We start from the raw sequence: 25,879 nt of genomic DNA, 5'->3' as shown, positions 1-25,879 counted from the left end.
TCCAAATCGAGTGTGAACACGTTCAATCCGTTCATATCCCGAAATAAAAAATACATCTAAATTGGTCGATTGAGCTTAAGTCACGACTCTTCAAAATTTAAACTCAATTTCTTGAACGTTTAAGGTCTTTGAAAGTCGAGATCTTTTAAAAAAAACGTATAAATACGAGTGGTCATTTAGCTAAAATAAAGTAGACCCTGTATTTACTATGAGATCGTGTACCTTACTATGAAATCACGCACCTGTTATGAGATCTTGTAACACATACTTACGAAGGATGATGGAAGAATTGGAGATGTTTGTTTAACCTACGGAGACTCATCTTAAACAAGGTGGAAAATCTTCGTATAAACGAAGAACAAGAGAGAGAGTGTGATGTCCCATATTGGTTGGATAGGAGAACAAAACATCATTTATAAGTACGTGGAAACCTTCACTAGCATACAGGTTTTAAAGTATTGAGAGGAAGTCTGAAAGGGAAAGCTCAAAGAGGACAATATTTGCTAGAGGTGGGCCTAGGTTGTTACAAATGGTATCAAAGCCAGACACAACACGATGTGCTAGTAAGGACGCTGAGTCCCGAAGGGGGTGGATTTGGTGGCGGTCCCACATCGATTGGAGGAAGGAAAGAGTGCCAGCGAGGACGCTTGCCCTGAAGGGGGTGGATTGTGATGTCCCACATTGGTTCAAGAGGAGAACAAAACACCATTTATACGTGTGTGGAAACCTTCTCCTAGCATCGGGTGGATTTGGTGGCGGTCCCACATCGATTGGAGGAAGGAAAGAGTGCCAGCGAGGACGCTTGCCCTGAAGGGGGTGGATTGTGATGTCCCACATTGGTTCAAGAGGAGAACAAAACACCATTTATACGTGTGTGGAAAACTTCTCCTAGCAGACGTGTTTTAAAGCCTTGAGGGGAAGCCTAAAGAGGACAATATCTGCTAGCGGTGGGCCTAGGTCGTTACAAATGGTATCAGAGCTAAACAAGGCACGATGTGCTAGTAAGGATGCTGGGTCCCGAGGGGGTGGTCCCACACCGATTGGAGGAAAAAAAGAGAACACCATTTATACGTGTGTGGAAACCTTCCCCTAGTAGACGTGTTTTAAAGCCTTGAGGGGAAGCCTAAAGAGGACAATATCTGCTAGCGGTGGGCCTAGGTCGTTACAAATGGTATCAGAGCTAAACAAGGCACGATGTGCTAGTAAGGATGCTGGGTCCCGAGGGGGTGGTCCCACACCGATTGGAGGAAAAAAAGAGAACACCATTTATACGTGTGTGGAAACCTTCCCCTAGTAGACGTGTTTTAAAGCCTTGAGGGGAAGCCTAAAGAGGACAATATCTGCTAGCGGTGGGCCTAGGTCGTTACAAATGGTATCAGAGCTAAACAAGGCACGATGTGCTAGTAAGGACGCTGGGTCCCGAAGGGGGTGGATTTGGTGGCGGTCCCACACCGATTGGAGGAAAGAAAGAGTGCCAGCGAGGACGCTGGCCCTGAAGGTGGTGAATTGTGATGTCCCACATTGGTTGGGAAGAAGAACAAAACACCATTTATAAGTGTGTAGAAACAAGGCAGTGACTAGAACAATATTCTCGATCATAATCTATTAAAAAAAATAATTAGAAAATTTTGCAAGAATAAAAATTAAAATAGAAAACCGGGACGCCGAAAAGCTTTTTGGTCCCTACCTTACCTCGTAGACATCACTAAGAAGCCAATGGTGAAGAGAGAGAAGAGTGAGGAGGGAGGATAAATAACATTTATTTTAATTTTAAAATGTTATATCAAAGTTCACTATAATAAAACAAATATAATTAATGTAAAAAATCATTTTTATTTTTTAATACAACAACTCAATTATTATGGTTTAGTTATTTATGCAAATAAAATAGTTAATTATATTATTAGAATAATACAATTTTAAAATTAAATTCCATCCCAGCATAATAATCCAATTTTTTCCTTTTAATTTTTATAATTTTTTATAAAAATTTATAATATTTTAAATTCATAAATTTCAAAAAATTCGAGTGGCTTATAATCGAACTAAAATTAATAACATTTATTATAAATTTTTAATGATTTTTAAAATAAAAATTTATTTGGAAAAAAAAAAAAAAAGGTAATATTTACCAAAAAAAAAAATATAAAAATTTAAAGTTAAATTAAAGAAAATTAAAAAGTGAGTAAAATGATTAAATTATTAAAGGTGAGCTGAAAATTAGGTTTTAAGATCAATTAAAAAATATTATTAAAAAATGAATATTAATTAGAAAATAAAAAAGGAAACTTAGCCCACCTTTATTTNTGATTGATTAGTTCTAGAAAAATTAAAATAAGGAAAAAAGAAGATAACCCAAACCCTCTCATCGTCTCTCCTTCTTCACGTCGTCTCCTCCGACCTTTCAGCAGCTTAGTGTCGCCGCCGCCACCGCCGCCGCCTCTCTCCGGTCTACTGGTGTCGTCGGAGCTCCCTCCGGGTTTGTGCTGATTTTATACTCTCCTATTGTTACTGCAATTCTCCCAATCTCCATGTATGTCTTTTTTTCTCACTTGAAAATATAAATTAGGATTGTCTAACGAAAGCATGGATGGTTCTTTTTCCTTACAAAGATTAGTAGCTGAATAGGAGGGAGGGGACGGGGAGCAGCCTTGTGGAAAACTGAGGCTTTTCGTTAATTGAGGCTTTAATCATCCGTATATCTCTTTGGTCTCCGCTGAAATTTTTTTGTTTATGGGACCAAGAATTTTCCAGCGTCTCCCTTCTTTACTTAGCAGAGAATCCTTTAGGAATCTATCGCATTATCCAATTCTCTTTAAGTCCTTATCTTGTAGGAGTTTGATTCACCGAACAACCTCAAACCATATTTGTATTAGTAGATTATAGTTGGAAAGAATACAATGTCTGTTTTGAAAATTAAAATTATCTTCGTCAGATTAACCAATACAATCATCAACGAAACTTTGAATTTATTGAAAGCAAAAGTCGTCTATATGCGTTCTACTTCATGTTAAGTCATTGGGGAGCTCAAAATAAATTAATTGAGTACTCATTGAATCTTTTGGTTGGGAGGCTTGTTAATTATGTTGGATGAGAGCAAGGTGAAGGTTTTAGAAGTGTTAAAAGGAGGCGTTTCCTCCCGGTAAAAGTATCTTTTCAACAAAATAAAGTTTGTTGGATTTCAAATTTATATGGGTCCAAAGGTTTACAGAAAATGAGAGAACAAAAGATGTTTGGAGTGAGTCGAGATCTCTTCATTCATTTTGTGAAGATTCATGGTGTGTAGGGGGTGATGAATATAATCCGTTCCCATGAGCGGCTCCCAATTGGAAGACAGACTAAAGGTATGAGAGAGTTTAATAAAATTATTGATGTCTTGGTTTGATGGAAATTCCTCTGTCCAATTATAATTCACATGGATTAGGAAGGTGATGGGCTTCACTCTTTGTTATATCGTTTTTTTTTTAATCTCAAGAGAACGGGATGTCATGTTTGAGAATTTAAAAGCATCAAAACTGGACCTATTGCTTGGGATACCTCTTTGAAGCTTCGTTTTCCTAAGCTTTTTGCTATGTCTGCTTCTCAATATGGCTTGGTTTTGGATTTATGGGATTCTCATTTTCCATCATGGTCTCTAGTTTTTTGAAGGCTTTTGAAAGATGATTAATTCATTGCTTTGCATCATATTTTGGGTCTTTTGAACACTATTAAAGTTGGGGTTCTATTGAAGATTCACGATCATGGTCATTAGACTCTTTTGGTATTTTTTCTATGAAATCTTTATGAAAGAACTTGCTTCTACATCTCCTATCCAAAAGGATCTGTTTCGAGCCATCTGGAAGACTAATAATCCTAGAGAATTAATATTCCGCTTTGGATTATTACTAATGACTATCTTAATCTTTTTGAAATCTTTTCAATTGGGTTTTCTCAAGTGTGTTAAAAGGGTAACATTCTACAGCTGGTTGTTGGTCATTTGCCCACAAAACTGAAGTGGCTAAATGTGGTTAATGCTCTATTATCAGAATTGTGGTTGGAAAGGAACCATAGTTTATTTTTTATTTTATTTTTTTTTATGACAAGCATCTTCCTTTGTTTGATTGGTTTAAATTTTGCACGATTAAAGGCTACCTCACAGTGTTCTTTTTCCAAGCCTTTTGCTGATTTTTATTTATATGACATTTGTTTAAATTGGAACGCATTTATTTTTCCTTTGTTATTTCTTTTGTTTATTGTTTTTCTCTGTTCACTCCTTCGTGGAGTTTGTATCTTTTTAGCATAAGTTTCTTTTCATTTCTTCAACAAAAAGTTTCCTTTGTTGGTAAAAAGAAACCTTCTTAGGTGTGTGGACATATGGAGGATTGAGGTCCTTAGCGGCTGGGAGTTGAAAGGCAAGGCTAATATCTTATGGAAGTTTGCTTCTCGCGCAACCTTATGGGGAATTTGGCTAGAATCAAATAGGAGAACTTTTAAACATTAGTTGACAGTTTTTTCTACTTTTTGGAATATTGTACAACTCAATGCTTCTGGGTGGTATCACAACTATAGCAAATTCTCTGCTAATTACCCCTTTTCTGATCCTTCTAGATTGGCGAGCCTTTTTGTAAGTAGCTTTTTTGGGAGGAGGGGAGCCCTCTTCCCTCACACCCTAGGCTGTCTTTTGGTTTTTCTATTGCTCAATATATTTTCCAGGTTTCTTATATAAAAAAAGAAAAGAAGAAGAGAAAAAGAGATTGAGTACTCATTACCTACATTTTATGTTAAAGTGTCTATAGATACATTTTTGGGTTGGGTCAAGGGTTAAGGCGAGCGGTTTGAGGTTTAAGGTTTACGGTACAGGCAAAACCCTTTAGAAGGACTAAGGTTCCACAGAAGAAAGTCCTTTCTCCCCTAAGAAATAGAAAATCTCCCACGAAACTGAAAGGAATCTTTACCAAATATGGGCTTGTTAAAGCCAAGAGAAATGGACGATAAGAGGAAGGGAGGTTGGAAACCACATAATGAAATTTGTGATAATATTCAATATTACAATACTTTTCTTGACTTTTTATTTTTATTTTTTATTTTTTATGTAAGTGGTTGCTATCAAAAAATATCTTTGAAAAAGAACATTTAGAAACATTTTATCGTATTTTTTAAAATTACTATTACATTTTAAAAATCTCTCTCATAGTTTATACTACCAAAAGTTTTAGATGCATGGACATTACCAAGAAAATTGATTGATGAAAAACACAAAAAAGTTTCAAGGTTATGAACTCTAATTGGAAATGAAAAGCGGAAAAAAATATAACAAAGGCATGGATATCAAAGCCCCTTAATTTGTGCAAATATCATTAAGGGAGTAGCTTGCAAATAAAGAAAAGAGAAAACGCCAATAAGAAACTTTAGTCTTGATAAAAACCAAAATGCTAAATGTTTATCTTGAAGTTCTCTAATTTTTCAAGCCAAACCTCAGAGGTGATAGCTTCAACAACTTTAACTCATATTAGTTGAGCTTTTGGATGCAATAAGAGAGGAAGAAGAGAGTTCAGAAGACAAGGATTAACATGCTGGTTGGTGGACCATTTTAAATTTCTAACAAAAGAGAGAACTCAAATATCTTTCTGAAGTTTTTATGGGCCTCACGGTAAACATATCCCATAGTAGAATGTGCTAAACATCTCTTTCTATTTTGTGGAGTGATGAGTACACTTTGGGATAGAAGGATGGTGGTATTTCATTTTCTTTTTCTTTTCTTTTTTTAAGAAGGAAACAAAACTTCTCCTTGATGTATTGAAAAGATGCTAATGCTCAAAATACAATGTTCAAAAGACACGACGTCCAAAAAGGAGTAGAGAGAACAGTAAAAATGACAAACTATAAAATCACTAAACTAATATCAGATTCAAGAGGAATTATGAAGGATGTAGAAAAGCACGTCAATTGATATATATATATATATATATATATATATATATATATATCTTGAAGAGAAAACCCCGCGAATAACTTTGACAGTAAATCTCTAAATGGGCTGATTCAAATAGATCTATCCAAGGGAGAAACTTTGATAATATATATTTACTTTGTAGTGCAAAATTCAAAGACCGTATGAATCTTTGTGTTTTCGCAAGCTACTTATGTTGCATTGAATAACTTGTTATGGGAACCGTAGATAATTGCAGTTTTTCTATGTAGTACTGTAGAAAATGGTTTTTGAATCAGACTGAATACAAAAAGATGTAAATAGTATTAGAATAAAATAGTATGCTTAAGAAGTTGAATTTTACTTTGGGTATTATTGAAAGAGGTAGACATATTTATTTGTATGCCTATTTCTAACCCTTCATCCATCTGTTTGTGATACTGCAGGTTGATGTATTTATAGTGGCAGTGAAAGTAAAGTTGGGTTTAGTTGACGTGGTAGTAGAGTATTGTGGTGGTGCATGAAACTTGTTAATGATAAAGCTATGTCGTTAACACCAAAGGAGCCGAAGCATGTTATGAAGTTTAGAGGAGGATCTGTATTGGGTAAAAAGACGATTCTTAAAAGTGACCATTTTCCTGGATGCCAGAACAAGCGCTTATCACCTCAAATAGATGGTGCTCCAAATTACCGTCAGGTGCGTCCCTCCTCCTTTTGTTTTTCCTTTTTTTACCAATTCCTACGCTTACCATGTATAACAGAAGTGTTTTCTCCCAATTCCCATTGTGCAAACCGCCATCTTGGTTTGGGCCTTCCAAAAGGAAATCCCTTAGGACTTTCTCTATGGATTTTAAAATGTTGATGGGTAATTTGAACCAAGAAAGAACGTAAATAAGCATATTGGAGTGGTGGATTGAGCGAGTGCCTACCACATTTAGATATAAAAGAGAACTTTCAGCTATGAAGTTTGTGCAGTATTCTATCCACAATGGGATGCCAAAACTGAGAACTCATTGGATTTCCACCTAGAGAAAGGCCAAGGTGGTGGGTGGCTAAGCTCCAGCTGAATTTTGTGAGGTCAATAGATCAATTTCTTCACGAGGTACTTTCTTTTTGTAGGAAACAGTAACAACTCATTGATATGATGAAAGATATAGAAAGAATTCACATTGGATGAAAATAATTACAAAAAATATATCCACTGATTAGCGAAGGTGGTAATACTATAACAATAAGTGCAGATAATATGCTCCAAATAATAACTAAAAGGGAAGTAGAATCAATAAAATAGCCGTGTCCCTGTTCAAGAAGATATGAGCATTACATTTCAACTTTGAATCATAGGTTCCAAAAGAAGACACAAACATGCTTAAGCTAAAGGATCTTTTCGTTCTTTTGGATGGGTGACCCAAAAATAGAAGGGAGATAAGAGAGAGAGACTATCACCCTGAAAAGCCCATCCAAGCCCAGGATCTCACGCTTACCATAATTTATGTCTAGCCTTCATGCCTTCTCGAAGACTTGATTGAGGTCACATAGATTCTCCAGGACTTTTGCCTCCATAGTAGAGAATAATAATGTATCATCTGCAAATTGCAACTGATTGACCCTGAAAGAAGACTTTCCAATGTTGTTGGTCTTGATCTTGCTCATATCAGCTCCATGGGAAAGAAGGTAACATAGGCAATCCGAGAACAATAAAGAAGAATGGGAGTTGGGTCTCCTTGCCTTAGATTTCTGGTTGGTAAGGTTTTGCCTTGTGGCCTACCATTCATAATGATCGAATAATTCGAACTAGGGATGCATCCATAAATCCATTTTGTCTTAAGATGGCCGAAACTTTAACTTCTAGAACTGCATCTAAAAAGCTCAGCCCTTCTTTTTGTTAGTACATCAATCATTAATGATTTCATTCGCTATCAATGAGGCATCTAGAATTTGTCTTTGAGCAACAAAGGCCCTTTGGTTTCAGCTATACTGAATAGGGGAGAACTTCCTTGACGCGATTCAACAAGACTCCAACAGTAATCTTGTATGAACGTGGTATGACACTAATAGGTTCATAGTTATGAACGTAGTGTGCATTAACTTTCTTTGTTATAAAGGGATATAAATNAAAAAAAAAAAAAAAAAAAAAAAAAAAAAAAAATCGTGGAACACCATGATATCTTCTTTGAAGATTTTCCATGGATTTAAAAAGAATAAATTTGAAACCATTTAATTTTTTTTTTCCCCCAAAGAGTTGACTGCATTTAACACTTCATCCTCAGAAAAATAGCATTCTAGAGAACAAGATTTCTTCTTGCCGATTGGACTCCAATTCAAGTAAGTGGGGAGTAACCTTGGGTTACTGTCTTTCGTGTAGAGGTCTTGATAAAAATCCAGAAATTCCTCCTCGATTTCTTTAACTTTCAATAAACTAGTCCCTAATGTACACAATATTTCAGAAAGAGAAATTTTCCTTCTAGGAACTGCTAGGATTTGATGGAAGAATTTTGTATTTCATCCTCCTCTTTTAACCATAGCAACTTACATCTTTGCCTCAACAGGTGTAGTCCATGGGTGTCGGATCAAGACTTTTGTTTCTTGTTTCTAATCACACATCTGGAAGTTCATTGTTCTGATGGTAGTGATCCCCTATCTCCAATGCTATCCAAATCAAGCAAGTTCAGGAGATGATGAACAATTTATAGCCACCACACCCCATAATAAGAAGTCTACAACTTCAAAACTTTAGTATTAAACCATGAGTTAGGCTACGAGTGCATAGAGGGAGGAGAGAGGCCTTTGCACTTACAAATATATTGATAAGAGATGTTGTGAACAGTGTATAGTTGCAATTTTCTGTTCTGAAATCAAAGTGTCTCCACTTTGATAAGCTTCCTGAAATCTTCCCCGGAGAAGTCCTTTGTGTGGAACTGTAATTATGGATGCATTCCAATTAATTAACTGGTTGTTTTAATTGTGTAGTTCACCATTCACTAATCATTCTACTTTTGACAATGTTTCACTAGGCCGATTCATTAAAAGTCCATGGTGTTGCTATTCCTACAATTGTTGGGATTCAGAACGTTCTCAAATATGTTGGAGCTCAAAAACATAGGCAACAAGCTCAAGTTCTTTGGATTAACCTTCGGGAAGAACCGGTAAATCCCCTCATTGAAATGTTTTGTTGTTTCCTTGGTCGGTTGGTTTCTTTTTATGTTTTGTCTTAACAAATTTTTTTTTGGTACCCTTCGCCAATGCTGCTATTCTCTGTAGGTATTTTTGTTAATTTCGTATGGTGCCTTAGTCACAGTAATATATGCACCTAAAATTTTTGCTGAAGAGGTGAACAAAATTATTGATAATTTTTATGATGACATCAATTTTGGAAATTATGGGACTTTTTTTTTATAAAAAAACATACAAACTAACTGGAATAATGAAAACATAAAAAAATGTTTGAAGCAAACAAACTCTCCATAGGAGTGAACGAGAAACAACACTAGAGTGCATTCCCAATTGGCAGTGTGATATAACGTGAACTCTTTATTGAGAGCATTCCCAATTGGCAGTCTAACATAACGTGAACTCTTTATTGTCCACTTGAATCATGAGGAATAAATTGGCTTTTTAATTTAATGTTACACGGTGTAAAGATTTTCCTATTATTATTCACAATATAGTTAATTAAAATTAAATAATCCCTACTTTATTCAAAACTACTTTAAAATATATATATATATAGATATATATATATATATATATAGCTACAGTACTTAGATTCATTTTTCTATTTTATTGGAAAGCAAGAGGATTCCTGCATAGATTGACCCTAACTCAGGAATATAGTCATCACAGTTGTATATGCTTGTTAAATTTATTCTGGAGAATGTGTACTTGAATTTTTGGCCAGCAAGCATATGGTGTCTAGGGCTAAATGACATCATTTTCTAAAAAGTTGCCGGAGAAACCCATTGGCATATGTTAGTATTTTTTTACTTAATATTTATCATGTAAATCATTCACGTCACTTGGAATGGGTTGTGATTTTTTTATTCATTTTCCTGTATTGAATTAGGTGGTATATATAAATGGACGTCCATTTGTTTTGCGCGATGTGGAAAGGCCTTTCTCCAACCTTGAATACACGGCAAGTTATTTAGAAATATTACCCTTTAAAAACTGACATATGTCTTCCTGTTCCTTGACTAAAGAAGTTAGTACAACATACCTTCTTCAATGGGAGGGGCTACTTATTTATTATGCATGTGGATGTGCTTAACAATTATCTTCTTCTGTAGGTCAAATCCAAGAGTGTAGCCTTGGTTTTGGATATTGACTATCTCACATTCTACTGTATTTTTGTAGTTCATTGTTTACAGCTTATTATTACTCATTTTGTATTATTTGAAGTGCTTGTGTTGTTTTTTCTCCTGCTGTATGATTTGTATAAAAGATTAAAAAGGGAACACATGTTTCCTTCTGGGTCGTGTAATTTCTTTAGGATTATTGTACTGGTTACTCTTTTTGTAGTCAAATCATGCATGTATCACATTATGTATATCCCTCTCCAACTGAAATATTCGAAGCAACATTATATCAGAAAATTATCGCCTTTTTCTACTCATCAGTGCACAGGGGCAGTTTTATATTTTTTTTATTGGGTTGTAAATGAGAGAAGTTGCATAATTCATGCTAATGTAATGGTGAAAAAAAAAAAGAATATCCTAATATTTTGGTTTGATGGCTGTGCTCATATTCTCATTCTGATTTTAATCCCGTTTTAGTACATATCTCTATTACCCTATTATCCGATTTCAATTGCATCGATTTTGGTTCTGTTTGGTGTGTTGAAAAGTTGTGTGTATGATGCTTTGGTGGTTGAAGGCCTAATCTATATTATGAGGATTTGGGGGTATTTAGATTTTATTCTTGTCATATGCGATATTGCATGGTGAAAATCATACTGGAAAGTATAACCTGGTTTCATGTGTTTGTATTTAAATTTGAATTAGGGAATCGACAGAGCTAGGGTTGAACAAATGGAAGCTCGGTTGAAAGAAGACATATTAATTGAAGCTTCAAGGTATTTTATCTAAGAAAAAACGTGTAAAGGGACTTCGAGGCAAGTGAAATAAGTAAAGAGACCTTAGGGTATGGGTTCAAGCTTATGATAGCTGCCTTCTTAAGATATCTGGCACACATTCTATAGCCGTATACGAATTTATTGAACTTTATGAAAAAAGAAGCTTTAAGGTTTATTATATGTGTTGTGTGTTCCATTAAATAGTTTAATGCTTCTTTTTTTTAGAAGTTCATTTATTCTACTCTTGTTTTTATTTGATGGAAAATTTTATTTTCAAATCTGACTTAGCAGATATGGGAATAAGATTCTTGTGACCGATGAAATGCCTGATGGTCAAATGGTAGACCAATGGGAACTGGTGTCTCATGATTCCATCAAATCACCTCTGGAGGTATCAATATTGTGTTAGAGCATTTGAAGGGTACTAGTGGGAATATTATTAGGAATCTAGTAGTGGCATGTTTGTAATTACTTAGAAATTCACTTGTGTTCATAGTTATAAATTGAAGGAGACAGAACTTTTGGGTAGGCAGTTTTTGGACGGTACCTAAAATTTATATTGATATTAAGAGGAAAAATTACACTATCCCAAACGCTTCGAGAGGCTTGGACTCTCCCACAAGCTATTTCTAAAAACTGCCTACACCTTACTTCTGACTCCTCTTCATAATCATAAACACAAACCAATTTCTAAGCATACAAATATGCCCCTGCTAATATTCTCATTATTTCTAATGTTCTAACGCATTAAAAGTCACTTTAAATTTAGTGTTTGCTTTATCAAAATATCTACATTCAAATTAGCCAAAATGTTACTTTTGTTGTAGGTGTATGAAGAATTACAAGTGGAAGGAGTCCATGTAGACTATGAACGTGTCCCAGTAACTGATGAAAAGTCTCCCAAGGAGTCAGATTTTGATATTTTGGTGAGTTATTAGTGTTGTAAACTCTGAATATACCAATTTTGTTTCTTCCTACTTTCAGTATGTATTCATGCGTTACATAAGGTAGTTTTGTTGAGACTCTTATACACAAGGAGATGGGAAAAAAATTACTTTAAGAGAAAGAAATGAGATGTCTCCATGCTTCATTTAGTATTTTCTTTTAACTGGAAAGTTAGAGTCGTAGTTATAGGAGGATAGAAAAAACTCTCTCCTCTCCTTTTTTTTTTTTTTTCTCTTCTTTTTTTGTTAGGTCTTGAAGATTCAAAGATATTTCAAGTCAAGTAAGTACTCAAGTTCTTCTCTGCAATTTATCTTGGATTTAAGCTGTTGTTGCGTGGAAAGCAAGTATTTTTAAATTCAGTTGTCTAATGGTGGATTAATATTGGAAGAAAAGACGAAAGAACAGGAGCTTTCCTCTGTTTCTTCTTAAGTATGGTGTCTACATGTAGTTTGAAGATAATTTGTTGTTATTGTCAACCCCAAGGATCAGATGAACGGTTCAGCCATTACTGGCCCCATCAGGAAGGAATGCGCTGAGCACTGGCCAAGAATTGCAAGTGCTTCTAATGCCTTAGTGTGAGAGAGATATCCTAAGAAATTAGGGCGTAGCATGTTTTAGGAATCTTTTTTGTTTCTGTTAGTTTTCCTTTGCTTTGTTTTAGATAGGGAGCAGGCTAATTTTGAAGGTTTCTTAATCTGACAAGTCGCTCGAGTTTGTTTTCTCCTTTTGATTTTGGAACTTTTGCTGTTTTGCTGTAGATATGAAGGACGCATGTTTTGTAACTTCAATATCTGGAGCAATATTGGAAACTTTTGTGCTCTTAATATATATATATACATACTCCTTGGTCATTTCTTATTAAAAAAAAGTAAAAAGAATTTGGTTGGCTAAGGTCAGAACATTCAGACTCGATCAATTTTAATTCTCAAGAGGGGTTTGCGAAGGAGAGTAAGAAGAAATTAGTTAAGCCAAGTTATGCTCCAGAATCAGAGGTCCTATGCAGATTTTGTTAAGAAGCAGTAGGGTAGTTCTATCGGCTTCTTGGTTACAAAAGGTGTTTGAGGTAATTGACTTGAATTCGGAAATTTTGATAAGTCATATCAAAAGATTGAATGCACATGATGATTGGGAAGACATTTCTTGTGAGATGAAGAAGACTTTTCAGATGATTTGCTTTGATTTGAATATTGATGGATGTAATGTGGGAAGTTGAGATTTAATTTAAAGAGTAAAACATGTTTTTTTTTACTGTAGAAACAAGAAACAATACTTTAAATTAATGATCAAAAAGTTAAAGGGAGTATTAACGTACGAAGTCTACAAAGAGTAGACGAAGAAAGAAGAAAGCAAAAGTAAAGTAGAAAACAAAAGAACAAGAGTACAAATAAGCCCTCCAATTGGAGCAAACATCAGAAAATGAATAGCCCTTGAAAACCTGAATAGAGAACGCCAATAAGAAACTTTAATCTTGATGAGTTCAAAACAAACTTCCCAATCAAGAAACTTATCATCCAAGATTTTCTGGTTTCTTTCAAACAAAATTTCTGAATGAATTTTCTTGGAAGCATTAATCTGTAGAATCTTTGCTTTTGTTGGAAGGGAAGGGTCACAAAGGAGATGTTGAATCCTTGTGCGTGAATCCAAACCAAAAGCTTGGTACATATTAAAAAGATTAAAACAAGCACACCAGCAATGAAATACATAACGATGGAAAAAATGGTGATTCTGATCAGAGTTTGACATGCACAAAGGACAAATTGAGGGAGATAATGGCACGGAAGGGAGCTTTATCTGAAGCCTAACTGAAGTTTTAGAAACTTCTTTTGGGGTGCTCGGTTAAATGGAGCTGGACTTCCTTGCCCCTTCACAATGGTGGCCTTGGAATCGGATCATTGAGACAGAGGAGCAAATGTTTTTCTCTTGAAACGGCTGTGGACATTTGTGCAAGAAGAAAATACTTTAGGGAGGATGGTGGTTGCTAGTATCTATGGTTGTGCGACTCGGGGATGGATGTTTCTTCCTTCTAAACGAGTTTCTAAAGCAAGACCATGGGTTGACGACCATGGGTTGACATATCTAAAAACATTGCTTTTGCTTTCTTCGTGAATTCCATTAACTAAAAGGAAAATAGTGGGGAAGAATCAAGTTCTGGCAAGATGAACAGGTAGCAATGCGTGGATGGTATGACAGAGCTTATTGGTCCCTCAAAAAATCTGGCAAGCTTACTGCTCAGTCAGCCTTTTTTAAGTTAACCAATACTGCTGAGCTTAAATCACCTTGGAATCCTCCCATTAACTTTTTTACGCTTCCCTCTTGGGAGAAATCAACACGAAAGGCACTTTGGAATCCCCCCATTGAAATATGAAAGATAAGCCGGACGGGTGGAGAAGCCTCCTTTCAAAAGGGGGTAGTGTTATCCTCGCACGATCAGTACTTAATAGCCTGCCTATTCATCACTTTTCTCTTCTAAAGGTCCCAAAGAACGTGTCAACTCTATGGAAAATATTATCAAAGACTTCATATGGAACGGTGGCATGTATAAGTGATACCAAAACTTAGCAAACTGGGAGTGGACTTCTTTTCCCATGACGCTTTATGGTTGGGTATAGACTCTCTCACTCACTAAAATACTTCCTTGCTTATTTAATGGATTTGGAGATTTACTCAAGAAGGAATTCCCCTCGTTTATGGTACTAATTCTCAAGGGTGGTTGATGAAAGAATTTGAGAATCAAGGGAAAAAAAAAGAAACAAGCCTTGGGTGGACATGCCAAAAAATGTGCTTGCAATCAAATTCGATTTTGGATGGATATTTGGCTTGATCAAGCTTCTTTTCAGTCTTGTTTTCCTGACCTCTTAAGTCATCTCCAACAATAAAGGCGCTCCCATTCTGGAGTGTTGGAATAATTGTAAGCAATCCTGAAACTTTGGCCTTTGATGAGGGCTGTTTGGTAGAGAAGTAGACAGTTGGGTGGTGATCATTGAAATGTTGGATTTAGTATGCCTAAGTCAGGCCGGATTGGTTAACTTTGTCCCTTGAGAGTTCTGGAATTTACTCCACAAGGTCAGCCTTCTTAAGCCTCTCTAACACCCCTTCAAAGGCTAATATTCCCCTCACTAGCTTGGTGTTGAAATGTAATTGCTCAAAGAAAAAAATTCTTCTCTGGTCAATGGCATTCAGAAGCTTTCACACTGATGATTTGCTTCAAAGAAGTTTAGATGTTGGGCTTTGTCTCCATCTGGTTGTAGATTATGCTTGAGGGAGATGGAAGTTATTGGTCACTTGTTTCATCACTGTTCCTTGGCTTTTTAAGGCCTGGAATTCTATTTTCAAAAATCTAGGGATTGTAGATTTTCTTCCCCGGCTCAATGGTTGGCTCTTTGAAGGTCTTTAACGGTTGGATTCTGTTAGGCAAAGCTAGGATTTGGAATATTGTGCTACTAGAGCTCTTTTGTGGCACTTATGGCTTGAAATAAATGATAGATCTTTTCCAGATAAGTTTCTTCCTTTCAACTCTTTTTATAATTTGTACAAAAATACGGTTTCTTGGTTGGCCTCTATACCTTTTAATTTTTTTTTTAACTGCAACCTCCTGACAATTATCAGTGATTAAAAAAGTGCCAGTCAAGTAGTTTTTTGTGATGGAGTTTCCTCTACCCCGTCTTTAGATTCTTTTCTTATTCTAATTTATATATTTCTATTTGCTTTCTATAAAAATTCAATTACAAATGAACCTACTTACCCATCATTTTGTACTTTCTATATCTTCTCGCTTAACGGTTTTACTCGAAAGGGATGAATTCTTTATATCATTCTTCCTTTTCATTAATGATTGTAGATGTCTATGCTAGTTGTGCATTTGACTGATCTCATTTGGCATTTGCGTGCTATTTCATTTAATATAGAATATTTAATATATCAGTGACTAGAGTTTGAATCCACGATTTTAAAGGCTCCAATTTTAATTCAATTAAAGTAAAAGCACCCACATGAACATAGTTACAACTTGCGCCTAAACCCATGGTGTCATATAGTTCTCCCATTCATTTATCTTTAATTGGTATTTTTTATGCTTGTTGGAGTTTTTTTTTTCTTTTTTTCTCATTGTTTTGTTTGTAGCTTGGTTGGAATATCCTGTTAGGTACATTATCTAGTATTCATTCTTGTATACAGGTTCGCAAAATTTCTCAAGTTGACATAAACACAGAGATAATTTTCAATTGTCAAATGGGTCGTGGGCGAACTACAACTGGAATGGTGATTGCAACTTTGGTCTACTTGAATCGAGTTGGAGCTTCTGGTAGTAATGTTGTCTTTTGTACTCAAATTAACGCAAAATATCTTTAATTTATAGTTATATAATCTTCTTTTAACATTATTTCTTATATAATGTTGTTCGAAGAAAAGTTAGATTTTTTTTGTTTGGAAACTTAGTGTTAATCATCTATCAACCCAAAAGCCTAAGCTAATAGGCTAAGGTAAATTTACTTATATCAATGCTTTCATTCCCTCTCACTTGTGGGCATGAGAATTTTAGAAGGTTAAACAAGTGGAAATCAATATTAATTGGGGAGGAAATGAAATTATAGAGGTTCAAACACAAAACCTTGTACTCTAGTATCGTTCCTTTTTTTTTTTTTTTTGGTTGAACAAGAGATAGAAATTTCCACTTAATAAATGAAAAGAGACTGACGCTCAAAGATACAAAGCATGGACATAAAAAGATAACATAAAAGAAACACCCACAACAGAAATGTCTCTAAGCAAACAAAATAGAAGAGAAACTTTCTAGAGAAACTTGTAAATAAAGTGCATGGAAAATCAAGCATAACTTTAAAGATCACCCTTTGAAAACTAAGCCAAAGACAACTTCAGCGAACCATGAAACAAAGGAAAAAGGCCCAAAAATAGAGTTGAATAGAACCAACAGGGGGAAATTCTGAAGGGAGTTCCATCCAAATATAAAACCCTACAAGGAGAAAAGCAGAGCTGAGCTCCAAACCATCAACAGAGAACCAATGAACCCAAACCTCCAAAGAAGCAGAAGTACCAACTAAAAATAATCTATAATCTTGAAGTGAACAATAAAAAAAAAAAAAAATGACATCCTTGTGTGTTCGTGAGAGGAATTTCACGTAATTCGAGGTCACAAGCTTCAATAAGGGAAACATATTTGTCACTTTCATGAAATAATGCCACTAAATTGTCAGGAAAATGAACATATTTGTCACTTTCATGAAATAATGCCACTAAATTGTCAGGAAAATGGAGTCTATACTCAGATGGTTTTGAACATTGAACTGTTTCCAATGTTCTAAGTATGTGATATCTTGGTAGATCTTAATTAGTATTTCCTGAGGTACGGAACTTTTATAGAGTAAATGAAAGGATATACAAATGCATGCCAAAAATCAGCTCAAAACAAGTGAAGCCAAACAAAAAAAAAAAAAAAAACAGTGTCAAATGCACAATAACTAGGGAAAGGGCTTCAACTATTAAAAATAAGAAACTAAGGATGGCCTTTAATGTTTAAGAATAAGAAAGCAAAGGATAATATTCAAAACTCTTCAAATGTGGGTTCTCAAAGGGAGATATTAAAGCAGCAGCCTCATATTTTCACTAGATTCTTAAATTCTTAGTCATCAAGTTGGAGAATGTGTTTTTGGATTATTTTCCTTTTATACGGAAAAATGTGTAGATAAACCTGAGAATTATGCCTGAACATCATAAAACTTAGCGAGCTCAGAATAGTTAAAAAGAACTACAAAGCACAGTAAGACACCCGATCTTACATCATCATGAAAATAACACATTTTTCATATTGTGTGAAGAGAGTGTTGTGGCAGATAGATATTGAGCCACGTTTTGTTGTATATGTATTTGGTTCAAGTGCGATTAAAGAATTTTTTTTCAAGGGATTTGAGTGCCTCGTAAGTGTGGAGCATTATTCATTATCTCTCTATGGACCCCATGTATTTCTAATTTAATCAATTTCCACCATTTATTTTTAGAACAGAATGGGTACACTTGGGTTTTCATATGTATCTTGATCACTTTTTTGCTGGGAGGATCTTGCTTTTCTTGGGAAGATCTTTTCTGTGGCTTCTTTTGTTTTTACATGCCTATAGTTGCACATTTCTTAATGAAAGGTTCTCCTAATTTTTTTCAGTATATCATGATTTTTATTGGAGAGAGGGAGAGATTGGTTATGGGTCAGGATTGAAGTATTAGTTTTTTGTTTAAAGGGAAAAAGGAAAGTATTAGTTTTATCTTTATTTTGCTAGATTAAAGAGCGTTTATCATGAATACTTCTAATCTGAGGTTTTCTTATCATGGTTACCTTTATATATTAGTAGATCATTGTGTTTCAAAGCATGTAAACGTACATGGTAACTGCTTGCAAGCTGTATTATAGTTTTATTAGTTTGTCTCAGAGACCCTGTAAAATATTTATTTAAATTAGGGAATCCTTCTTGTTCAAGATTTAGGTTTCTTTTATGAAATAACTTAAATGGCTAAAAAGAATTCTTGCAAGGACATTAAAATTATTTTTTAGGTCTTATTTGGTTATTAGAGCCCTTTGGTTTTAGTTTGGCTCCCTTTGCTGAGCTCCTTTTTTGTATGCCCCCTGTATTCTTTCACTTCTTCTCAATGTTTTTTTTTTAATAACCAAAAAAAATGATAACTAGCAGTTCTTGCAAGGATATTAAAAGTATACACATAATCCCCTAAATTAGTTGGATTTTAGCTGGATTATGTTAGCGTGCCGTTAATGTTAATGTTAATCTTGTTACCGAATCATCTAGGTATCACAAGGACAAATTCAATTGGAAAAGTTTCAAACTACAGTACTAATGTCGATGACAATTTGCCAAATTCGGACGAAGCAATTCGTAGAGGAGAGTATGCAGTTATACGAAGCTTGACTCGAGTATTGGAGGTACTTGATACTGTCTCTTACCACTTTTTGCTAAATTTCTTAGCTAGTATTTTTTCCTATTTTTTCAGGGTGGTGCTGAAGGCAAACGACAAGTGGATAAAGTCATAGATAAATGTGCCTCTATGCAGGTAATCTTTGAACCTAATCGATACTGCTACATCCTCTAATTGATATAGCTGATTTAAGTCAAAGTGTAGGTTTCTTTTTTTACTTGCTATTCTACTTTCTATATGTAGAATCCTATTTCTTTCTGCTTTATGTTGTATTTTCAATTTTATCATGAAATTCACAACAATAGGATGTGTCGTTAAATTGAACTACAGAATTTGCGAGAAGCAATTGCCACATATCGCAACAGTATTTTGCGGCAAGCTGATGAGATGAAGAGAGAAGCAGCATTGTCATTTTTTGTGGAGTACTTGGAAAGATACTACTTTCTCATATGCTTTGCTGTTTATATCCATTCAGAGAGATCAGCTTTACGTTCTACTTCATCCGGTCATTGCAGTTTTGCTGGATGGATGAAAGAAAGGCCTGAACTGTACAGTATCATACGCCGGTATAGCAAATTGCATTATGTAAATCTTTCCGTTCTGTCTTCATCTTCTTTTTGATTCATGGGGTTGGTCCAAGTTATACACTTATAACTAGTTCTGGTGCCAATTTCAACTTAAATGCAATATTTGTTTTGGATGACACGAGATTAAAGAGATGATCGGTCAAAAGCCTTGGCATTGTCTTGGAGAAGCTGTGGTAAAAGTTTTTCATGAACTTCTTTTTCTTTTTTAAAATCATGGGGGTTGGCCATTGGTCCAAATTCTACATTTATAATTGTTTCTGATACAAATTTTAATTTAAATACTATATTTGATTTGGATGACACAAGAGGTAAAGTGATGATCGGCAAGAATCCTGGCATTGCCTTGGAGAAGCTGCGGCAAAATTTGTTGGGGAACATTTTTTCCGATGGCCAGTTTAAGAAAGATACAATAGCTGCTGGTGGTCCAACCACTTCATTGCATTCTATTATACTGATCCACATTGACTTGATTATGCTAAGTGAGGAGTTAGTTGTTATGTTGGCTTTCTGGAGTCTACCTTCACATGATTTGCATCCAAATATACATTTTTCATACATTAGTTCTTAATGCATCAATTTTAGTTCGGCTTCATTCAGTTGTATGCATTGAAATCTTAAACACGTGTTGTGAAATGTATCGGGATACTTCAACAATAATTGCAAATGCGTTGACAGGTACTATCTCGGAAGATTGTTTATGCCATTAATCTTGTTTATTGAATACCAAGTTCATACTGTATCTGAATTCACAAAATTTTATCCCCTCTGAGAATCCTAGATTTCTGGAGCAAACTATAGCTAACTTTCTTGCCACACTATTTTGTGCGTTTGAAGGTTGCTGAGAAGAGATCCTATGGGTGCACTCGGATATGCTAGTTTGAAGCCTACCCTGTTGAAGATTTCTGAATCTGCTGATGGTCGTCCTTCTGAGATGGGTGTAGTCGCTGCCTTGAGAAATGGGGAGGTTCTTGGAAGTCTAACTGTCTTAAAGAGTGACCATTGTCCCGGTTGTCAAAACCAAAGTCTACCTGAGAGGGTGGAAGGTGCACCCAATTTTAGAGAAGTCCCTGGATTTCCCGTCTATGGAGTGGCAAATCCCACCGTTGATGGTATTCGATCTGTCATCAGAAGAATTGGCAGTTCTGAAGGTGGTCGTCCAATATTTTGGCACAATATGAGGGAAGAACCTGTTATCTATATCAATGGAAAACCATTCGTGCTCCGCGAAGTTGAAAGACCGTACAAGAACATGTTGGAGTACACGGTACACCTTACATTCAAGATTTTCATGTTAATAGGATTAAAACATTAAAATGTGGTCGATGAGATCTTGGGTCAATATCCATGCACCAAAGAGGGATCGAAAAAATCGTATGAATTCTGTCACAACCGGAAAGCTCTAACTAAACCAACAATCATAGCAAATTACGATACGTATATGGGTTAGATTAGCCAGCTAAACCTTGGACAGAAAATTACCTTGACAATTCATATAATGCAATAGCCACACTTGTTCCTTTCAAGCTATTGTTTACTCTGTTTCACCATCCTTTGAGAAGTCACAATTATGAACATTCTTTTCAGGGAATTGATCGAGAGCGAGTGGAGAGAATGGAGGCGCGACTAAAAGAAGATATTCTGAGGGAAGCTGAACGATATGGAGGTGCAATAATGGTCATTCACGAAACAGACAATCGGCAAATATATGACACTTGGGAACATGTGAGCTCTGAGTCTGTTCAGACCCCATTTGAAGTTTTCAAAAGACTAGAGTGTGATGGCTTTCCTATTAAGTATGCACGTGTACCAATTACTGATGGTAAAGCTCCTAAAAGTTCTGACTTTGATGCATTGGCATTGAATATAGTTTCTGCTTCAAAGGATACTGCGTTTGTGTTCAACTGCCAGGTTGAAGTTTCCACTCACGTCAACTTGTGGATCAAAGAATCATGATCATCATTTCTTTTTAATTTGTTTTACTACTCTTTAATCTTTGTTTTATGTTGTTAGATGGGTATAGGAAGAACAACCACTGGAACTGTAATTGCATGTCTATTAAAACTTCGGATGGATTATGGAAGGCCTATTAAAGTTCTGCTCAATAAGAAAACCCATGAAGAAGTGGATGGCGGTACCTCGAGTGATGAAAATACTGAAAGTAACGCTGCATTATCACCCTCCACACATACAGAAGTTAAACAAAAGAATCAGAGCCGTGTGTTTGGTATAAATGACATCTTATTGTTGTGGAAGATTACGAGACTATTTGATAATGGCATGGAATGCAGAGAAGCCTTAGATGCTATTATTGATAGATGTTCTGCACTGCAGAACATTCGCCAGGCTGTTCTGCAGTACAGGAAGGTATTTAATCAACATGTGGAGCCAAGGGTGAGGAGGGTAGCCTTGAACCGTGGAGCTGAGTATTTGGAGCGTTATTTCCGTTTGATTGCTTTTGCTGCGTATCTTGGGAGTGAAGCATTTGATGGTATCTGTGAAAATAGAGAATGTAAGGGGATGACATTCAAGAATTGGTTGCATCAGAAACCAGAGGTCCAAGCAATGAAATGGAGCATAAGATTAAGGCCTGGGAGATTTTTTACTGTGCCTGTAAGTCCAATCTCTCTCTCTCTCTCTCTCTCTCTCTCTCTCTCTCTCTCTCTCTCTCTCTCTCTCTCTCTACACTTAAGTTACCCAATGTCAGAAATGAAGGGGCATATACGGAGTAATGTTAAATTTGGAAATTCAGGAGGCATTGAGAGCTCAGCATGAGTCTCAACATGGAGATGCTGTCATGGAGGCTGTTGTTAAGGCTCGTTGTGGTTCTGTTTTGGGTGAGGGCTCTATTCTTAAAATGTACTTCTTTCCTGGGCAGAGAACTTCCAGCTATATACAAATTCATGGTGCTCCTCATGTGTTCAAGGTATATGTTTACTTTTCCTAGTTTCTTTTCTATATTGATATCATGGCCTAGTTAAAGAGGTTCTATATTTTGTAATCCTAGCATGCGTAGAATTATTAGTTATTAAATAGTACAGAGATTTTTCCCCTATGTGGGACCAAGGCATTAGTTTTTCGTATTGCATTATGTTTCTCTTTGGTCTTCCTTTTACTGCCCTTGTTCTTTTTGTCCCATTTTATAATCCGTTCTTCATTCCATTGGCAACTCCTTGGAATTCATATGTTCTTTAACCCCTTTACCGTTNTTTTTTTTTTTTTTTTTTACTGTTTTTATAATTAGTTTTTTCATTTATCTTAATGAAAGTATGGTTTCTTACCTAATTGGTCCCAAGGTTGATGGATACCCGGTTTATAGCATGGGAACTCCAACAATTACTGGAGCACGAGAGATGCTAGTATATTTATGTACTAAGCTCAAAGTCGATGCATCTTCTACTCTGAATGTGGCAATAATTGATCTGAGAGAAGAAGCGGTTGTATACATCAATGACACCCCATTTGTCCTCAGGGAGCTGAATAAACCATTTGATACTCTCAAGCATGCCGGAATTACCGGTCCAGTGGTTTGTAACTACATACATTCTTATTGTTTATGAATAAATAACCAGCTCAGATATCCCAAATTCATTCAATGTGATCAAATGTAGGTAGAACACATGGAAGCACGATTAAAAGAAGACATATTATCAGAAATCAAACAATCTGGTGGTCGTATGCTTTTACATCGTGAGGAGTATAATCCATCATTGAATCAATCCAATGTTATAGGATATTGGGAGAATATCTTTGCTGATGATGTGAAGACTCCTGCTGAAGTTTATGCTCATCTGAAAGATGAGGGACATGATGTTACTTATAAGAGGGTACCATTGACCAGGGAGAGGGAAGCATTAGCTTCCGATGTTGATGCCATCCAGTTCTGTAAAGATAAGTAAGTACCTTCCCCCAAAGATTTCCATGGGTCTCTATGTTAACATATTTTTAGAGTTAATAAACACTTTTGGTCCATAAACTTTAGCAAAACAACAAGTTCCTGAATTTAGTTTATAACTATTTAATCCTTATTCTTTTAATTTGTTGCAATTTAGTTCCTAAACTTTAATATGCAACACTTTAGTCCATGTACTTTAAAATTTATAATGACTGAGTCCCTATATAAAAAGAAATTGTTAAGATTTCATAGTTTTTTATATTGATAAGCTTATTAGAGGGCATATGTGTTTATAAACTATGAAGACCGAGTGCTGCATAAAAAGATGAACACTTAATTTGATGGAATTTTTTAAGTACAATGACTAAATCGTTATATAGGGAACTCTAGTAACAATTGTTACTAAATTGTTAACTAAATTGTTAAAGCGTAGGGTGAAAATACAGTCAAACATTGAATATTTGCCAGCTTTTGGTGATGCCCCTCTAGGCCCGATCTTGGGTTCGTGTTCTTAAAGGACCTTAGGATCCATGCTTTTTAAATAATATGCTCAGTTCTGGCGCTTTTTAGTGGAATGCCTTTACAACAGTGACAGTATTGCTTCAAGAATTAAAATGTAATAAACAACGAAATTTCCTTTTATTTTGTCTTGATAGTTTATAAGCTTTTCATTATTTACGAGGTTGTTCAGAATCATGAGTTCTATGATTGGTTAAAAGATCAGCATTGCCGGACTATTGTAATTCTCAAGCCCCCATGTGTGATGGTTTCAGAAACCAGCTTTCATTTTTCGCAGCCTTTTACAAAATTCAAATTCTTGAAATAATTTTTTTGCTCTAGCTCTGCAGGATGCTACCTTTTTGTGTCACACACAGGATTTGGAGGAGTGGCATATGCAATGGCCATTCTATGCATAAGACTTGGTGCCGAGGCAGATTTTGTTTCAAATATTCCACAATCCATAGCTAATGCGGATTTATATGAAGACGGTTTGCATGCTCAAGCATCTGAAGAAGCAGCATTCAGACTCGGTGATTATCGTGACATCCTAAGCCTTACACGAGTTCTCATGCACGGTCCTAAGAGTAAAGCAGATGTAGACATTGTCATTGAAAGGTATGCGAAAAATTATTTATGGCTTTTGCCTTATTGTGTATGGGTGTGCACCTAAGAGAAGATTACCTCCTTAATTGTTCTGTGCCTTCGTAACCTGCTGTTGAGTTACTCCTTTCTTTTTAACAGTAAAGCTGAAATTGTCATTTGCTTTTGAAGGTGTGCAGGAGCAGGGCATTTACGAGATGACATTTACTACTACTGCAAGGAACTTAAAAAATTTCCTGGCTATGATGAGGAACATCGAGCTTACCTCATGGATATGGGTATTAAGGCTCTAAGGTTAGAGTTCAATTATTGATATAATTAAATTTATCGTATACATTAGCTTAACCTTTTGGTATTAAAAAGTAGGTCTTGTTTTCTAATCCTTATGTTGTCATTTTTCCCATTAATATTGATTTTCACTTGGGCTCTCTTCCAATTTTCATGCCCACAAGTGAAGAGTTAAATTATTTACATGATTAAATTTTTTGTAATCTATCAGCATTAGTTTTTGGGTTCAGTGGTGATTTAATCGTTAGTTATCGTTAATTTGCTCGAGCTAGATATTTTGCAGTGGCTAACCCGATTTTTCCATTCACAGTTTACCTCGTTTCATGGATCCAATGAGAAGTTTTGTATTTTGTTTTTTTTGTTTGGCTCAAATAAGTTGTGTAATTGTAATTCAACTTTGTGTCTGCTGCAGGCGGTACTTTTTTCTCATCACTTTCAAATCCTACCTCTACTGTACCAAGGCAGAGGATATGAAATTCACATTATGGATGAAGGGACGACCCGAATTGGGTCATTTATGCAATAACCTGAGAATCGACAAATAGCTAGATGAACACAAGCTTGTAAACATAGATTCCTGGTCGATATCCCTTGTCCTAAACTGTCGTCTGCCTGTACGCAATAGGCGAGTGTTTTCTTGTAAAAGTGTGAATAGAGTTTGCCACATGTAGGTGGCGATACCTATATTGACAGATTTATGATTTACATGTTCAGCAAACTAGACAATAATAGTTACCAAAGAGACCAATGGGCTGGTCTTTGATTGGTACACCCCTAGTCCTCATAAAATTGCTGTATTCACTGCAATGATATATGATAACGTCGCCCAAGAACATCTAGAAGCTGTATATTTGTCTCCATGAAGTAAGCTCATTCTTCTTTACCCTATAAATTACTAGTCAATATATATTGTAACTTATGTGAGTATGGTTTATAAGGTTATGGCTGTCAAATGGAGGATGTGAAGAGTGTGCAACATCAAGAGATCTCCTGCTAGAGAAACTCCAAGCTCTTTGTTTGTAATGAAATAAAACGTATTTTGCCTTATTGTTGTGAATCAAGGTAAGAAGTGTTGAAGAAAATACTATAGCCATTTGTTTGAGTTGGTTAATGACAAATCCAATGAAGCTTTTGGCAAGAATATCTGTGCTTGA

The 25,879-nt window shown here is 35.6% G+C and overlaps 1 protein-coding gene across 2 annotated transcripts; it reads left to right on the top strand.

Annotated features, from left to right (window-relative positions):
* The first annotated feature begins 2,336 nt into the window (after positions 1–2,336).
* Positions 2,337–25,876, top strand: LOC111806944 (paladin). Of its 2 annotated transcripts, XM_023692489.1 has the most exons (21): positions 2,337–2,479; positions 6,355–6,605; positions 8,923–9,054; positions 9,972–10,043; positions 10,909–10,979; positions 11,271–11,370; positions 11,807–11,905; positions 16,098–16,224; positions 18,731–18,864; positions 18,933–18,992; positions 19,188–19,423; positions 20,279–20,708; positions 21,029–21,352; positions 21,455–22,054; positions 22,194–22,367; positions 22,738–22,968; positions 23,053–23,336; positions 24,177–24,452; positions 24,609–24,731; positions 25,138–25,589; positions 25,664–25,876. In XM_023692489.1, the coding sequence occupies exons 2-20, from the start codon at positions 6,429–6,431 to the stop codon at positions 25,268–25,270; spliced, it is 3,783 nt and encodes a 1,260-aa protein (XP_023548257.1). In that variant the 5' UTR covers positions 2,337–2,479; positions 6,355–6,428; the 3' UTR covers positions 25,271–25,589; positions 25,664–25,876. The 2 variants fall into 2 exon arrangements, with proteins under 2 accessions (XP_023548257.1, XP_023548258.1); XM_023692490.1 differs by lacking the exons at positions 25,138–25,589; positions 25,664–25,876 and having other exon boundaries at positions 24,185–24,452.
* Positions 25,877–25,879: the final 3 nt, after the last annotated feature.

Source organism: Cucurbita pepo, chromosome LG12 (genome assembly GCF_002806865.2).
Source record: "Cucurbita pepo subsp. pepo cultivar mu-cu-16 chromosome LG12, ASM280686v2, whole genome shotgun sequence".
NCBI classification, from domain to species: Eukaryota; Viridiplantae; Streptophyta; class Magnoliopsida; order Cucurbitales; family Cucurbitaceae; genus Cucurbita; species Cucurbita pepo.
Note: the sequence above shows the minus strand (reverse complement) of the source record. Positions and strands in the feature narration are given on the sequence as shown.